The sequence below is a fragment of the Struthio camelus genome, chromosome 17, assembly GCF_040807025.1.
Source record: "Struthio camelus isolate bStrCam1 chromosome 17, bStrCam1.hap1, whole genome shotgun sequence".
Taxonomy (NCBI): Eukaryota; Metazoa; Chordata; class Aves; order Struthioniformes; family Struthionidae; genus Struthio; species Struthio camelus.
Genome location: NC_090958.1, coordinates 5,451,093 through 5,468,979, shown reverse-complemented (window position 1 = coordinate 5,468,979; position 17,887 = coordinate 5,451,093). Strand labels below are relative to the sequence as shown.

General features: G+C 51.0%; 1 protein-coding gene across 1 annotated transcript in view; it reads right to left on the bottom strand.

Annotated features, from left to right (window-relative positions):
• The window catches only part of NOS1 (nitric oxide synthase 1), an 81,190-nt gene that overhangs the window by 33,421 nt on the left and 29,882 nt on the right, over positions 1–17,887 (bottom strand). Inside the window, exon 2 of the mRNA XM_068911058.1 lies at positions 9,584–10,750. Coding sequence (XP_068767159.1) covers positions 9,584–10,311 — 728 coding nt within the window. The 5' untranslated portion in view covers positions 10,312–10,750. The remainder of the gene's footprint in view (positions 1–9,583; positions 10,751–17,887) is intronic.

Below are 17,887 nucleotides of genomic sequence, written 5' to 3'. Positions count from 1 at the left end.
CGGCCAACTTGGTGCAAGAAAGGAGGCATAAGTGCAACAGGGGCAGCTTTTTATTGAAATTACTACCCCCCACTATTCAGAAAAGAAAGTTGTTCTTGAGCAGTTTGGCTTGTTTGAGCATGCAAAATGGTTTTGATCAGATAAAATACAAGAAACCCCACCCGCGGCGCTGCGCAGGCAAAGCCAAAGACAACAGGCCCCGGCTCTTTGCTAACTCCGAACAACGGTGGCCGTGCTACCCGCAGGGAGCACCCGGCACCCACGCAGGCTGCCCAGCGCTGCGCTGCGCCCTGTCACCCATCCCACCGCACACCCTTCCTGCCGGGGCCCTCGCGGCTCTGCTTCCTGCAGCGGCGATAAGCGCTCGGACGGCCGGAGACCGAAACGCGGGAGCGCAGCCTCCTCCGCCCTGCTCAGAGCTCTGCCCGCGAGGGGGACCGCGGCTCCCTTGAGACGGTCCGGCAGCACAGCCAGCCCTGGCTCGGACCCTCGCTCCTGCAATATCTAACAACCCTGGTGAGCCCTGGTGTCTCCACTTGGGCTGCCAGGTCTGGGGACATGCGCTCCGTCTGCGCTCAACTTCTTTGCTGGCGGAGCTGATCTGTTTATGAGGGGGGAGGAGAAAAATCTCCTGCTAATCGCACCCCCTCCAACCCCCCCGGCTCCTAAGCCCAGCTCAGCCAAGCTCTACCTTGGAAAGTTGTATCAGCAGAGGAGAAAACAAGCCAGTGTTGCTTTAGTCCACATGGCCACTGCACCAGCCTTGCTTTGGCCACTCTTGAGCCTGCTGGGGACAACCACAAGCCATTGACAGTCACTTTACCGCCCTCTACCAGCCCATTTGAAAGGGGAAAGGCAAAGTCTCTTAACATGTCTCATTTACCTCCATTTAGAGAATTCCTAGGTGCAAGACAGAGAATTAGCAGGATAAAAGTTCAGCAGATCTGCCTGTTTTCCCTCCAAGTGAGGCCCAGCTGTTAAACCTCGGAAAGACTACTCATCTCCAGGGCTCCGCCTTCCTGCCTTCTGGCACCGAGCCCTAGCATGGCCTCAAAATCCCAGGCTAGCACAGGGGAACAAACTCTTGTTTCAATTGCAAAGTGAAGCTCCACCTTCTGAAAAGCCTGCTTTCCCCAGCCAACTAAAAGTCAGCGTCTGTTTTACTGGCTGCAAGTTACTAAATGACATTCCTTGGAAAGCCGAGCGTCTTGTCTTGGCTGCTACACGCTAGGTGAGGTGAAACACCTTACGGAGGAGGAAGGGGAGACTATGTCTTCCATACCAAGTCCTCAACTTTCTCCATCTTTCTTTGACCTCCTTCAGGCTTTCCAGCAGCCTTTAGACAGATCTGTCTCATAGACCTGTAGGCTTCCCAGCAGCAGTCTCTGGCTAGGGTTCGGTGATTCCAAGGACAGTTCTTCCTATCTCTTCTGAGATGTCACCGAGTACTTCTCTTATCCCCCATGCAGAGATGACTGAATTTGAAGGGAGAACGGAGGCAGATGAAACACCACTGCAGGTCAACACGGAGCCTCTGCTGTAGCTGATGGGCACCAACATGCTGATCCACATCCGATCCGCAATCAAGACACAAGCACAAAATCCATAAGGAGATGGAAGAAATCCCTCAGCTTTACCAGCACCTGTGACCAAGAGGAGGGAACCTCCTGGGGGCCTATGATACCTCTCTAGGGGCAAAGAGATGCTTGGCCAGTCAGATCCCACCATGCCAGATATTCCACAGGCACCTCCAAAATTACAGTGAGCATTGGTATGACCCACTGTTTCCAGGAAGGTGTTTCCAAGCCTGTCTAAATGGGCATCTGCAGGCGTGATGGAATCTCAGAGAGGAATCAATCAATCAACCGGCAGCAGCAGCTGGAGGACTCAGCTAGAAAGCTGCACACGTAATCTCATTGTCTGCACACCAGCAAAGCCATAAATGCTGGCACCTGTGCCAACGGCATGGAAAAAGACCAGATGCTTGAATTAAGTCATCTCGCTGTAGTTGGCTACCTTGTGCATTACAAGTAAGATGAAATTGCTGGAGCTAGGCCCTGCTCCTGTTTGCTGGCCTCAAGGATCATCCCACAGTGAGACACACCATCCTGAGGAACAGGGAGACATTAGTGGCTGGATGCTCAGGAGCAAATGCTTTGTGTCCGACTGCGTGTTTGCAATTGGGACAGAAATGGGTTGCTTATTTCTGTTCTTCCTTGGCAGCCTTCTGGCTGTGTACAAGGAAGAAAGGTGCTGCCCCCACCCTTACTCTCGGCTATAAGAGCAGACAAGTATAGCTGCGACAAAACCACTAGTCAAAACTCCTGGTTATGTCTCTGGCACCTGTGCTGGTGTTAAGCTGTCATTTGGACTCTGTGCAATGTTGGTTAAGAAGACTGGAAGCTGTGGAAAGATCCATCACTAGAAGACCTGCTGGTATATGCTCCATGAGCTGTGCTAGCACTGACCTCTTCCAGATGAGGCTGCACAGAAGTATCAGGCTCTGTCTTTTGGAGAGAGAGGAAAGAAAAGCCTGTTTAGAGGAGCCACAGCTTCATCCCAGGCAGAGCCAAGACAGGGAAAAAAATCAATGGCTTAATTTTACAAATATTTCCTGCCCTTTTCTTGGAATCATCACGCCTGTGGGCTCAGACAGCAAGGTGAAAAAGGCCTTTCGGGACAGTTGTTTTCCTCTCTTTGGTCTGACTTCCCCAGCTCGTAGCAGAGAGGAGGGGTGACCTGCCCGCTTTCATACAAGGTTGCTTACTGACATGTTCTGGGGACACTGCTAGGATAGCCAAAATGCCTCATCCAAACTCAGCCTCAATATAATGTTTTCAAAAACACTTTAGCGATAGGTGAGCTGAAAGGGCTCTTCTCACAGGTTCCAGGTGGCCAGTGGAGAGAGAAAAGTTCCCCCAAGGGGTGGTTCAAAATAGCCACATGAGGCATCTGCAAGCAAAGCTGCAGCCAAGTAGCCTCCTCTTCTGCTACAAAGGACAACGAGGGAGCTTGACTAGACTTGACTAACATCAGCCTTTGGAGAAATCCTCATGACTTGCTTCCGAACCTGATCTGGACACTTGGGGATGTAACAAGATTTTAAGAATACAGCTCTAGTGTCTTTGAAGAACTGGAACAAATCCTGAAGACTGTTCGCAGAGACAGCTATTTTGCTGAATGGCTAATATCACTCTCCAAAATGCCAGATCCAAGATCCAAAGTTCTCCTTTCTGGTCTTGGTCCCACTGCCAGATCTATCAAATGCTATTTCAGCATTAGCAAGTTCTATTGGATCCAGAGCAGGTTTTTGAGAAGGGACCAAACCTCAGGTCTTTCATTTTCAAAGCAAAATTCTTTGTTAACAAAAGAAAGAGGAATTTTGCCATCCCCCATCCTTGAAAAGGCACAGCACTGGATTGCTGTCTCACCTCTGAAAGAGCATCTGGCTGTTTGGAAAAATGAGAGGCACCACTTCTTTCTTTTGACTATTTTGATGATGTTGCAGCGCTCAGCGTGATGAAGCAGAAAGGAAGTTGCTGAGACAGGCCTTTGAGAAATTTCTCCAAAGCCTTTCCAAATGAAAAAAAGAAAAACCCATGAACAAAGTTTGTCATTTTGCTCCTTTGAATTTGCTTGGCAGAAAGATCTCTCTGATTTCCCACGCAGAGATGAGAGGTACAACTAGCTGCTGCAATCCCCAGGGGCCAATTTGGACCGACTGATGAAGACTTGGAAGCCTGCACACCTGACGGCTCTCGTGCCGCGACGCTGCTAGCGGTGCCCCATGCAGTGACCGCAAGGCTGAGATGCTGCTGGAGGGGGAGGACTCCTTCCAGACACTTGTTCTGGCAGCTGAAAAGCCTGTGCCAGATATTGGGACTTGCCTGTCACACGTGCACACACTGCTTGCTCTGAGCTGCAAGAGAGAAATACCTCCTTTTTTCCTCATCCTGGTTTGTCCTTGGGCACTGCTGCTGGGTTACCCTACCAGAGTGCCACACACTGCTTCCTCCTTCTCAGGTAAATGGCTCTTCCTCACCTTTGCTTTACCCCATGGAAAAACCACATTCCAGAGGACATTTCACCCTCAGAGGTTAATGTTTCTCTGCTATCATGTCCCTGGGGCAGCCTACAGTCTGCAATGTTGAAAAACTGCCTGCAGACTCCTCACCTCATTGCTGGAGGACTAAGGCAGGACCTTGCACAACAAAGCCCATTACAGGGGGAGGCTGGAGAAGGGCTCCACGTTGTGTGTCAGTGTAGAGCAGGGCTTTGGATTTGCAGAAAGCAGAAGGTGCTGCAACAGAGCTCAGGAGAAAGCGGGGACGCCAGAGGCGGCTGCAGGAATAACCTCAAGAGGTGGGATTCACTTCTCGGAGATGGAGCAAGGCCAGCTTGCCCATGCAGCACGCTCTAAACAGCGCAGGCAATTGCGGAATGATCAAAGCAAGAAAGTTCTTCCCAAATGAGAAAGAAAAGTTTGAACAGTGGCAAAGGAAGAGGACAAAAGCCTCACTAACAAGCATGTGGTATGGCAGGAGAAGCAGGTCCCACGCCCTCTGGAGGCCAGGGGCATCGCTTAGCTATGCCAAGAGCCAGGATTAGGAACTAATGAGCTGAGCACGTTGTGCAGAGCTGGTTCTAACAGAGGTCATGCTATGAAATACGAGGCTGCTAAATGCCACACATGGGTTGTGAATGATCCCCTAAAATGCTGTTTTTAGCAGATGAAGACATGGGGACAGATCCCTGTACCGCGACCATCCCAAACTCGCACCAACACCATTTGAGATTCAGCTGCTTTCAGATGCTACCTGCAACTGCAGCTCCTGTCCCTTCCCAGCCATGCCTTTCTAAACACAAAGAGCGTCCAGAGGATTTCAGCCTCAACATCTTATTTCAAGCTGGTGTACAAAGTTAAATGCAAATCAGGTCTCCCGGGAGGATGTAGGCTCACACATGGACCTTGACTGCTGGGGACAAAGCACAAGAAGAATGACTGTTCCAGGCATTTCAAGAAGCACCACGCAACAGAGGGCCGTGCTCACGTTCAGTGCAGTGACAGAGCAGACAAAGGGCTCCCGAGCCCCAAGAGGTGCAAGCTGGAGCTTTGCTCAAGCATTGCCCTGGAATTGCCCCTGCAGTTGGGAACTTGGGTGGCAGAGGGTAATGAGAGCCAGGCATGCGACCAGCCACACTGTCACCCTAGTGCCCCATTTTTGGGTACTGCCCCCACCTTTACACCTCTGTGTACTGAAAGAATCTCAGTGAAAGAGGGGCAATACCAGGCTGAGTAACTTTCCCAGCTTCCTGAGCAGAACTGGGAGCACAGCCAGGAAGGGGAAGCAAATATCCCAGGCTCTGGTAGCTTCCCATCCCGCTGGACCACTTTTCTAGTGCTCCAAGCGGTGGTGGGTCTCAGAAGGACAAGGGCATAAATGTGACACCCTGCAAGAAGGATCCTGAACGTCCTCTCTTGGGAGCGTGATCAGAGAGCCCCTGAGCTTTGAGTATATATTCTGGTGGAACGTGCTGTTGCAGGCACAAAACGCCTCTCCAGATTAGACTGATGTAGTCAGAGTGACGAGGAGAGAGAATCTGCAGAGGGAGAAGGAGAGTGAGGGGAGGGTTATTCACTGTCAAAGCTTCCTGCTTCAACATTTTGCGGAATGAAATAACATGATACTTTCAGGGAACCTTTTCATTTCAGAGGTTTTAAAGTTTTGTGTCCAAGTACAGAATAATGAAGACATCAGAAATGCAAATGAAATGTTTTGAGCAACACAAAGAGATTTTGGCGGTGGCGAAGGAGGTGGGAGGAAGAGAATTTTCTCTTAGAGAACTGCAAAATTATGGGGTTTGTTCCAATGCAGGATGGAGCCTGAAACCCTGAAACCCTTCATAAAGCAGAATTCCTGCTCTCAGCACAGTTTTCCCTCTGAGGGCTGCTGATGCTGCTTTTTGGACCAAAACTGCCATGTTTCCATCATACTGTCCATGCTATGGAATAGACCCAAGAAGAAAAATAAATACTGGCAACCCTGGGGGGAAGGGGAGAGGGGAGATGGGACATGACAGTCTCCTTAGAGCCCAGAGGGGAAAACAGACCAACGGACCTAGGTTAGCTGGCAATGAATGAATTAAACTCTATTTTTATTTTCTAGCTCACGGTGAGCCTGATGGAAGAAATGACAGTTCTCATCATACCTTGCTCCCCACTTCCATGCTCAGTTTTATGAGCCGCTTCATCACAGATGGGTTGCCCCAATAGCAGACATTCAACCATGGTTACAGCCCATCCCATGGGCATGTGGCACATGCACAGGGAACCTTACAGCTAGAAAATATCAGCGAGCAAATGCCAGGTCATTTCAGGGGCAGCTGCCCAGGGAGTGCAGGCCGTGGGTGCAGGGGATGTAGATAAATGGATTTTTTTCAGTGCAATCTTAACAGCTTCCAATCTTCCTTATATGTAACATTAGAGATATGGGCTGAAACCCTAAAGCATCCGGTACAGTTTGAATCGCTTTCAGCAAAGCCCACCTTGAACTATAAGTGTTTGGCTCTTTGTGAATAACCTCAAGCTTGTGCCATTCCTTTTTGCCCTAGGAAAGCTGTCAAAGCTCTGCAGGCAGGACTGGCTTTGACAAAGCGCTGCCGGCTCTGGAGGTCAGCACCAGGCAAAGATGGAGACAGAACAGGATTGGCCCCAAGGCCAGCATCTTCAGCTGGATCGATGGTCATGTGATGGTCTAAAGCTCAACCTTGAGAGAGGTTAAAGCCCCTTTGGACCCTTCTGGTATTTAGGTAGACTTCTAATCCCGTTTTGACTAACGTCAGTGTTGCTTGGTCTCTCTAGCCTGAAGAAGTCACAGCCTAAGGCATCAGAGCTGCATCAATCAGATAAGGGTTGCTTATATTTTTGGATGTTTCTCTGGCATCTATCAACACAGTATCCATAGTTATGTACTTGTCCTGTGGGCCAAGAAAAGTCTCATTGTAGAAGACCTCCGCAATGCCACAGCTCTGGCTGAGACCAAACAGAGGACATGAATCATCTTCAGCACATCGCAGGAGTGGGAGGGGAGAGGGCTGGAGAGTGCCCTTTATCATGCAGAGCAGCTTTCCACAAGTTTCCCCTGCAGTGTATGCCCTTTCCTAATTCTCTGCTGAAGCCCAGGTCACCACTCTCTTGTAGCATCCCACCACAAGAGCAAAGCTGAAGCTTTTTTATCAAGCAGAAGACTGAAGACTAATTTTAACTGCAAAGTGGATTTTTAGTTGCAAGCTGCTGGGTTTTTTTTAAAGGATTTTGAAAAATAAAGAACTCTTGAGTTTTGGTGAAGTACCCATTTTGCCAATATTTTTATTGGCTCAAGGTCCGTTAAATTTTTCAGTTTCAATGAATTCAGACTGTTTTGATTTAACCGCTTTAAGAATATGTGATTCCGACAAGAAAAACCTACATTTTTTCTTTCCTCCCCAGGCAGAGCAGAACTTCCTCGGAGACTCTGCAGCTGATGAAATGGGACAGAGACATGGGGAGACACGCACTGAAGGGTGAGGCTGTGCCTTGCATCAGCCCTTGGGACTGTGCAGTCAGTCTGCCGGCCTCATGCCCTGGGGCTTCACCAGGCAGTGACCCCCAGCGGCACATCCCCTCTGCCAGAGCAGACCGCAAAGGTGCAGATTAACAAAAGAATATGTTTTTCCTACCCAATACCCTGCAGAGACCAAAGGTACACTTTCAAAAAGCAGCTAGACAAATGCTGCGTACTGAGACCTGAGGGTGTACGCCGCAGGGAAGGGATGGCAGGGATGGCCGTCCCCGAGCTCGCCCTGTCCCACGGCTCTTCCCCAGATATCTGCTACCAGCTGCCGGCGCTGAGCCGAGCAGATTTTTCTCTGACTCAGTTTGGCTGTCCTAACGTGCTTTGAGTAACTATATCCTCCTCGTAAAAACTGCACAATTTGAGAGGACAGAGAACAACATCAAGAAAACATTCAGCCAAAAGAAAAAAGATGACAAATATAAAGTGTAGGTGTTGGGGTCTAATGAGAGCAGTCTAGAGCTCACCGTTTCCTCACAGCCCAGCCAGGGCTCTGCCACTGGTACCCACAGCCCAGTTCACTGCTGCAGCGTCCCTGGCCAGGAACCCAGCCCACACAGGGATCCGGCCAGGGGTCCAGCTCCACCACAGCCAGCAGGTCTGGCTTTCCCCTCTCGCTGTTTCTGACAAAAAAGAATACCTTTTTTTCCCCCTCCCTAAGGAAATGGGCATCTCTCAAACAAGCAGGCACAATAAGGAAACTAGAAGTTACATACCCCACCATCACCAGAACAGCATCACCACTTCAGCAAACCCACCTGAATAACCTGGGCTTTTGCATTCAGTCAGTAAATGAGGACGGTAACAACCTGCTGCAACGCTTAGCACTGCTGAAATATGTTTGGGAACTTGGTGAAAGGCAACAGGAGAAGACAAAGTACCATTGCTAATAAATGGCCAGGAGGCCAGGGTGCTGATACGAAAAAAAATAACTACCAAAAACGTTCTTACGAAGCATGAAGGGCCACAGGGAGATGCTTTGGCTCTGGGGTGATGGCGTACCTCCACAGGCATATATTAAAGAAACAGCAGTCAGTGGAAGATCAGAAAGGCAATCCCACATGCACGGCCCCTTGCAGGAACCAATAGCAAAGATGAACCTCTCACTTTCGCCAACATGATTTCACCCTCCTCAAAAGGCCGTGGGGCAGGCATCCATATGTGCCCCACCCTTATTACACACACACATACACAAACAATTAACTTGATCTAGAAACAGCAGAAGGGAAGAACGTGCAGCTCTGCCATTGCATTCCAGCAAGGGATTGTTATTTCTCAGCTCCCTGGAAGGGAACCATTCCTCCCTACTCCGTAAGCGCAGAAAACCAGAGCAGCCAAGGCAGGTCCCACTGCCTTTTTGCAGAACTTCCTATGGCTTCCCTTGGAGCTGGATTGGGCTTCCCTTCTTCCCTCCCAAGAGCTGCGAGCCTGATTGCCAAACAACACAGCAGGTTTCAAAACCCATTCCTTTGGGGAGCATCGTACTCGGTCGGTCTGACATTCTTTCTCCTGCTTGGGTAGCAGATTTTAACTGGAGAGCTCCCAAGCAGAGAATCAAGGACAGCCAATACCATGAATCTTACTTGGCAAATGGGGAAACTGAGACATGGGATTTTTTTTCTTAAAGCTTGCAACAAACGTGCCTGAGATCACAGAACAGAAGCAAATCCGAATCCAGCTTGTGATCTACTGCAGCACACTGTTAGGTCCCAGGACATGTCACTATTGCTGTCTCTACAATTTCCCATGCTTACATCTTTCTCCCTTTCTTCCACCATCTATTCCCACTATTTAATTCCTTTTATCTTTCCCTCATGAACTGCCTTCCCCTTTTTTTGCATCCCTTCTTCTCCCATATCTGAGACAGCAGCAGTTTCTGGACAGGTGTCCACTACCACCTAAACCAGCCACTTTGGATAGCCATAACCAGCACATTTCACCAAAAGTAAAAAATGTATTTAGGGACCTACCAGTCCACCTGGACTTCTATATCTCTTGTCTCTACCTTGGAGGGTGCACCTCCATCGCTGTCCTTACTGCTGCTCTTCAGGAGATCCAAGACAGGCTCAATTTCTTTGAGCAGTTCATTATCTTCCACACCACCGTTGAAGCAAGGGTGACCGCAAGCACTGTCCTTCCCTTTCCCAGTGTCCTGCCCTTTCTTGTCAGTAACAACACCGTTAACATGGACCAATGGCTCCACTTCCCGCCTGATCTCTCTGGCCCACAGAGAGCCCATGGTGCGGTCGGCTCCTGACAGTGGCTGCTCTTTGCTGTGCAGGCTAGGGTTGGACAAGTCAACTGCCTTTGGAGTCGGGCACAAGGGTCTGGTTACACGGATGGTTTTTGGTGTCCCATCACCAGCAAAAGTGGTCTCCAGATGAGTGGTGAAGCCCTCGGGGCCCCGCAGGATGAGGACCACGTAGGTCTCGGAGGCGATACTTCTCAGTATCTCCAGTGCAGTCTCATAGCTCATGTCCACCAAGGGTCTGCCATTGACAGCTAAAATGATGTCCCCAGCCTGGATGAGGCCACTCTGCTCTGCAGCTCCTCCCCGGATCAGGTCTGAAATGATGACAGGCGGCTTGTTGACACGCTCCTTCACCAGGAAGCCGAGGCCTCCGACCTTGCGCTTGAACAGCCTCACTGAGATGACGTTGGGCTGTATCTGCTGCACACTGAACACATTCTCTTCCATCGCAGCCCCCAGTCTTCTAGCCTGCAGACCAGGACCTCAAGACCTGTTGAGCACAGACAAACTCAGTGCCCAGAGCTCAGCAGCTGAGAAGCTTATCCACTCAAGGACCGGCTGGGCCAGGGAAGGAGAAATTCGCCTCACTGCAAAACTCTGGCCTTTGGGTCCAGGCTAGCGTTTTGCAGCATACTCGTTCCTGCTGCTTTCTCCCAACGCAGACAGCCCAGGGAAAGCGAGAGCGTGTTGCTAGCGAGAAGTAAGCCTAGAGGCAGCATGTACAGGTCTGGGCATCACTCGGCTGAGCAGGGGCTGGAGGGGACAACATGACAGCTTCAAGTCAAGCTCTGATCCTGCGCTGGGCAGAGGGGTGGAGGCAGTCTGCTCGCTTCATGGACATCCCTGCAGACTACTTCTCAGGCTGCAAATGGACCATGAGCTTTATCTAGAAAGGAGGAAAAAACAACAAAAGGAAAAGAAAGAAGTGACATTGGGTGGGTGTAAGTACGGGCTCCACACAGGGCTCTACTTGCCGCAGACACCCACATGCATCAGCCAGTCCACACAGATGTCATCCCCCAGGCTGCATTTCAAAGATAGGCTGCAGCCTCAGATTGCTCTGAGCTCTGTTTCCTCTGCTCCCCCTGCAAAAATCTCCACCATCTGTTCATCAGGGGAAGTTAAAGCATTGCAGAGCTGGGAAATCCCGGGAAGGGGCTGCTGGACAGCCTTGCTCTGACCCTTCCCTCTTTGCCATTTGGTCACAAGCAAAAAAACGCATGAGAAAATTGTGCAAATTGGTGGAGCTGCATGGAGCTCAGCAATGATTTCTGCCGTGTGAGGATCTTGTCTCCCCGCATTTGTCAGAGTATCTTCAAGAAATTGCCCCTTGTGTAGAGATGGATCGGGATGACCAGATAGGGGCCTGGCATCCCTGCTCAGGATGAAATCTGTTTCACACGCACCTTCACACAGAGTCCCTTTCAGTGGGTCAGGAGAAAGAGTGACAGCCACAAGCAAAACAAGGTGACAGAAGGGGACAGTGAGATCTCCTTATCCCAAGTTATATCAAATTACTTACAATGCCATGCTTTTAAGCCTGGCTAAAGGGATCACAACCTCAGCCTGACTCAGTTCCTCTTCTCCCTCTTCTCCTCAGCCAAGAAAGCTCTGGTGTAAGGATAAAGGAGGCAAAGCTTGAACTCCCCTGTGCCCAACCCGGACAGCCAATTCTTAAGGCATTTCCCAAAAACCTACTTCAACTGATGGAAAGCCATGTGGGACAGACCATGCAGTGAGTTTATCCAGCTCCCAGAGGACCCGATGCATCCACGCATGACTTTCTACAGCACTCGCGTGGCTTAGGGAACCATGTCTCATTGACTTCTGATGGGCTCTAGTTCTTACATGCCTACACTTGTGTCAGATAACTTCAGCTCCCAAATCCTCTCCACGTTCCCCTCTCATTTCTTAGACGCTTTGGAAAACATTTCTTTCTGGGATCACACCCTGGCATTTACCAGCGAGCTGAAATCTAATTTTTTTTCCTTTATTAAATCCAACTTTCAGAGAAATAACCGAAGGCAGGATCAGTTACCTAACATGGCTAGCTCTCTGTGCTTCATGAGGTCTGCAGATTGGAGGTATTGACATGCAAAAGAAAACAATGTCCTGTCCCCGGGAGCCAGCATGCTCAGGGCAGTGTTTGTGCCTTGAGATGCCTCATACTGAGCACCCTTCTCCCATGCACCCGCGAAGAACTGATTCCTGCTAGCTATGGGAGCCCTGAAGCTGTGAGCAGAGCCAGGTGCACCCTCCAGCCTCCACAGGGTGGGCACAGCGGGGCCAGCAGGCAGGAGACAGCCCTCATGGGAGCAGGACGGGGGGAAAGGCAGGGATCTGAGGGGCAGAGAGGTTTGTGGTGCCAGGCCCAGCATCAACTCACTTGGACATCTTAATCCTCATGTGACAAGGGTTGCCCACCCCACACGGGCTCGTTACAAGAAAGTAGAGAACAAAGCAACAATGGCATTAAAGACTGATAACCTGAGATGAAGGATTTAACCCCTGTTGCTCTTCTCATGCCACCAGTCAGCACTGCAGAGCAGCAGAAGCATGCAGAGGAATGAATGATTTATCTACCTAAGTCACCCCACCTAGGCACTGCGGGCCCCCCCTTCCCTCCCCTGCCCTGCAGGAGGTGGGGGTGGCTGTCCCCTCTGCCAGGACACACTGCCACGGGCAGGAGGCTGGAGCGCCGCAGGGGACAGCAGCACTGGGGGCACTGTAGGACAGACCTGCTCTCTGGGGACGTTTGCCAGCCGTTCCTCAGGCTGGAAAGCAGCAAGTGGTGTTTGGCCAAGTTTTGCGTTATGCCCCCTGGGCTTCTGCCAGCCTTTCCTGGGTGTTTTCGGTTAGGAAAGGGTCAGTCCATTGCTCCGATAAAACTGTTTGAGAAGGGAAGTGGGAGAAACCTCCTCCAGTAGTGACCAGAGCCATGGATGCCAGGAGATTAATTTGAGAACTAATTTACCTTGGGGGTCCCCAGCCAGAACCCACTTTCACCAGTGTTGCTGTAAGTGGTTGATTCAGCAGCATAAGCAGGACAAATTTTCCCTCTCTTTTATGGGCAAGAGCCCTTGTGCTCTTCAGCAGCAGTGCCAAAAAATGGGACCGACTTCCCTTTCCCTGCATGGGATCTTTCTTTTCATGCTCTGCCTCCTGGAGGAGAAGGCAGCCTGCCAGCACGGCCAAGAGCAGAGCATGGGTCCCTGCATCCCCCATCCCTTTCTGTTGCTCCCACTAAAGACAAGACAACTTTGACCTGACCCCGTCACCGGTTCCTTATGCAAACGAGGTCACCGTAACCCTGCCGTCTGGCACTGATTCATGCAGGATTCATTTTGAATGTATTAGCTGACGCCGTAAGTATAAACAAGGCTTTGAAATCACTTTAACTACCATGTGAGTGTGGGACTGTCAGCCCCGCTGTCAAGGGGAGAACCCTGTTATTTGCTCGGGATTAGTCATCGGCTACGTGGTGTTCATAAACTCCTCGCAGTCAGCAAATTGCGCGTTCGCAACACGCCTGCTGCAGCGGGGCCAGGGTCGTTCCTTGGGATGGTGAAGCATAAGCTCCTCCTTACCATGTCCACACTAACATACAGCGCCTTGCACATTGCTATGCTCCCTGCCACATGGGGGTGGCAGATACAGAAAAGCCCAGCTCCCGAGGGCCCTGCTTAGTATCAAGTTAGAGGAATTAAGCACAGTGAAGCCTGTAGGATCAAGAGCCAAGTTCCACCCAGGCAGCAACCTGGACCCTGAGGGTCTGCGGGAGACCCTCTGAGCCAGACACGGCTGCAGGGCAGACACTCATGACTCCTTTCAGCCCCAAACTATAGCCCTTTCACAGGTGCCCCAGCTCCCTCCAAGTCATCGTAGGTCTTACAACTCTGGTGCACAGATCTGCAAAGCCTGCATGAAGCCCCCCAGCTCCCTCCAAGTCATCGTAGGTCTTACAACTCTGGTGCACAGATCTGCAAAGCCTGCATGAAGCCAGGGATGCCAGTCCTCCTGGGAGGTCCCCCAGCAGCCACATCTCTACCCTGCCAGGTTCCTCCTAAAGCAGCCTTGGAGACTCAAACACTTACTGCAGCGCTTCCACGGGAGCAGGGGGACACCGAGGTCTGGGAAGCCCGAGCTGGGTTATCCCAGGCTGCTCTCCTTCCCCAGCAAGTTTTGTCCGAGAAAAATATTCTGCCACCATGTTCTTACTGACCAGTTAAAACACCCTGAAACATTTAAACACCCTCGTTCTTCTCCCACGAGACCAATTTCAGTTCTTTCTTCCAGAAAGCTTATGAAGTTACATATATGTAGTCGATCCTCCCCTCTCTGCACGGACACCCGTGCCAGCAGAGCTCCATAAGGCCCCAGCGCATGCTGCCACAAGGCCCCGCTCCCCCAGGAGACTCAGACAGCCGGGAGGAATGACCCTCGAGGGGCCACCGCAGCCTGTCCTTGATATCCTCAGCTCTGTGAGCCAGCTTGGCTCCTCACTCCCCCTTCTCCCCCCTTTCTACGGGGGAATGGCTCCATAGGCTTCAGTGCAACAGCCTCTGGTTTACTGCAGCTGTGCAGGAGCTCCGAGCAGAGCACCTGCACTCCCGAAATGCTCTTCGTGTCAAGCCAGCCTTCCTCCTAATGGGGCTGCAGGTTTCACAGCACGGTAGCAGGAGGTGAAAGGCAGGAAAGCAAGCCACCTACTCAGCGCCTGGGGAACGAGAGCGAGGGGAAAAGTCACCAAGCTGGGAATTTGGTTGTCAACACATAGATGTCATAATGTTTTTCTAGACACATAAGAACCTATTAGAGGCCATCATATGTCAACTAACTGAAGCATTTTTGCAGGGAGAATCAGGTAGGACGAGGAAATGCCGATCTCCCAGCAGAGCAAAGGCTAACAAACCTTTCCAGAGATCTCTGCCAGCACAGATTGCTCCGAGCACCAGTTACAGCTCCAGTACACAGTTTGCAAAATCTCAGCGCATCGTAGCATTGCTGGATGCACTGCATTTGCCACCCAGAAAACCACTACAATCTGCTCATTACTTACAAGTACGGAGAGAATATTAGATTATAAAAGATAACTAACTGTCCAGGTAAGAATTTCTCCAAGGTCAGGATTAGCACCAGCATGTCCCACGAAGGCAAGAGGGTACCTCACTCCCAGCCCCCAGGGACAATCTGTTTCTGAACCCTGGACTCTGCTGCTTTTTTAGAGGAAGATCTGGGCAAGCAATTTCCAGCTACAAAAATCTCACGCAAACTCTGTGATGCCCTTTATCTCCCTACTAGACTCAGGGCAGAAAATGCCATCTGTCTGCTTGATTGTGAGATTTCATAAAAGGTTTGTTAAAAGGGTTTGCAATGCCAAGAGCTAGCAAAGCAGTGCATAGGCATTTGAGGGGAAATCTGAGTGAAGATGTGAGGGACAGGCAGAACAAAAGGGCCTGAAAGACAGTCAGAGACCCCTGGGAGCGCAGGGAGGACTTCCCAGGATACCCATGGACACTTGCATGTCAGAGCTTCCCACACAGCCCGCTCTGGAGGTGTCCCAGGACAGCCGCAGATTTATTCTCATTGATGGAGAGGCACGTTTCAGATCAAACCTGAAACATTTTACTCCGTGCAGACAACAGGGAGACACACCGTCTGGCTGTAAGCGGATGGCTGAGCTGTGCTCGGCTCTGCTGAGTTCAGTTCTCTTTAAAAGGATCATTAACCATCTGATTTATGTGTCCAAGAGCAGCGGTACGTTTGCCAGGTAGTACATTTACAGCTACTGGAGGGGCCACATCTCACTCCTTAAATTCAGCGTGAGCCACGCAGCGAGCAGTGTTTGACCATGGGTGAGTGCTACTCACGTGGAAACGCTTCTCATTTCACCCTTGAAAGGCAGCTGAGAGACGGCCGACGCCACGGGCAAACCCAGGCTCAACTCGCTGGCGAGTTCCTCCAGTTTCTCAAAGCAGAACGAACAGCAGGACCCTGCCTGGCAGGGACGTGGCGTGGGGGGACACACGGCTGCTCAGCCAGCACAGCGAAAACGGACACAGAAATACCTCACCCGGCAAAGTCACCTCCTCCGCTCCCGTCCCCTTCCCTGGCACGCGCGGCCAGCGCGGCGGGGAGCAAAGCTGCCATGCCGTGGCGCGGGCTGCGAGACTGCAACGCACATGCGCTCCCCGTGATGCATGCGACTCAGGAGCCGTATGCCGACAGCAGAGCTGATTTCTTTGCAGGAGCTTTTTGGGTTCCTGGGCAGAAGGGATCATAAGAGCTATGAAGTTGGCTATGGATGGGTCAGTCAGACTCTGCCTCCGTCTCCCTCTCCCTCCAAACTGTATAACAGAGGTAAACATCGACCCACATTACAAACGAGTGACAAATCCTGCTGGGCTGCAAACTTTTCCTAGCGCCTCAGACAAAGGCATTAAATGATCTAGACAACGATCCATGCTGACATTACTTTTTTTCATTGTCCTTAATCAGCGCAGGGGAGAGCGGCAGAACAGGAGCCCTCCAGCCGCCAGGAAGGCACAGGCACACAATAGCTTTGAAGGCATTTGCTTAAGAAACAACGAGTCCTTATGAAAAACCGATAAAGAAAAGCTCTTAGAGTCACCAAATAGCATTTCAAGCAACAAACTCCAGCACATATGTTAATTGGATGATTTGATTTCAAAAGCAAAGCAGAGGAGAAATAAATCTTCTGAGCTTAACACAATCTCTTAACTATCCCAGCCATAAACCGGAGGCTGCAGTAAGCCAGCACATACCAGGCACCAGCCCTTTCGAGCGGGCACTCAACTTGCCCTCGCCCTTGGAAATCGATTTTGAGCCTTGTCTCTCGCAGATCTTTGCTATGGTAATGGCTCACATTTTTACGTGCCAGCTTTAAATGGACACCATTGTCTTATTTAATTAGTTTTCATGGGATTTATATTGTTCAACAGAGAACCCCAGGGCTGATGGATTTATGCCTGTTTAATTTTTACAACCCGTGGAGCGTCAGTGAATGTGATGAGGAGCAATGGGATGCAACATATGCACAGTTACTGTAAACCTGCGTGTTTGTGCATCTGAAAATGGAGCATTAAAGTGATTCACTGGCATTCAGCTGCACTCATGCCAACAGTTCTGCACTCAATTCCCTTTCAGCTCAGACCGATGCCGCGGTCTATCCATGGTATAAGGCCTTTTAATCCTGAAAATATATGTTTTCTTTTTCCCAGCAATCCCCGATTATCCACCTACAACCAAATTCCACCTGGAAGAGAGCGAGTCATGTTCCTTTCACAGCCAGATGGCAAACGACACGTCTCGCTTCTCCCTTCCTTCCCCATCCATGCCGCAAGAGGCAGGTAAGTGGCTGTTTCACCTAGGCCGATACATTCTTTTCATCCCCTTATGAAGGTGATTTACACCTAGGAATGAATTAATAAAAGATACCCTTTGTATCGCTATGCTAGTTCCTCATGCCGGTGCCCAGACCGCCTTCTAGTGAGACTCCTGGAGTTTTTCCCGCTGTATTTTAACTCATTCCTTACTCCACAGCAGCAGGCTGCTTCCCTGTTGAGCGGCGCTGCTGGGTGCAGGGACCACGCTCCGCAGCCTCCCCCCGGGCTGCGCGCCCACACTCAGCTTGGCGGGCCTGCCCGCCTCTCCCATCGGCGGGAAGAGCTGAGCATCAGACCCAGCCTGCCCCCAGGGCCCTTCTGGCCACGTAACACGCGGGGAGAAGGACAAGGGGACTGAATGGCTAGATCCAGCTGGATTTCCAGAGCCCCCACAAGCAGAGAGGGGGACAGAGCCGCCCGTCGCAGTGCGCGTGGGGAGCACTTGGCTTGTACTATGTGACCGGACTGCGGGAAGGAGTGCAGGCTCACCGCAGTCCCAGAAACCATGCAGGGCATGAGTTTTGCCCCGCAGCAGGCTCAGGGAGGACGGAGGGACTTGTGCCTCCTGGAGGAACAAAGTGCCCAGTTCTCAGCCCTGGAGACCAGCTCTTCCCGCG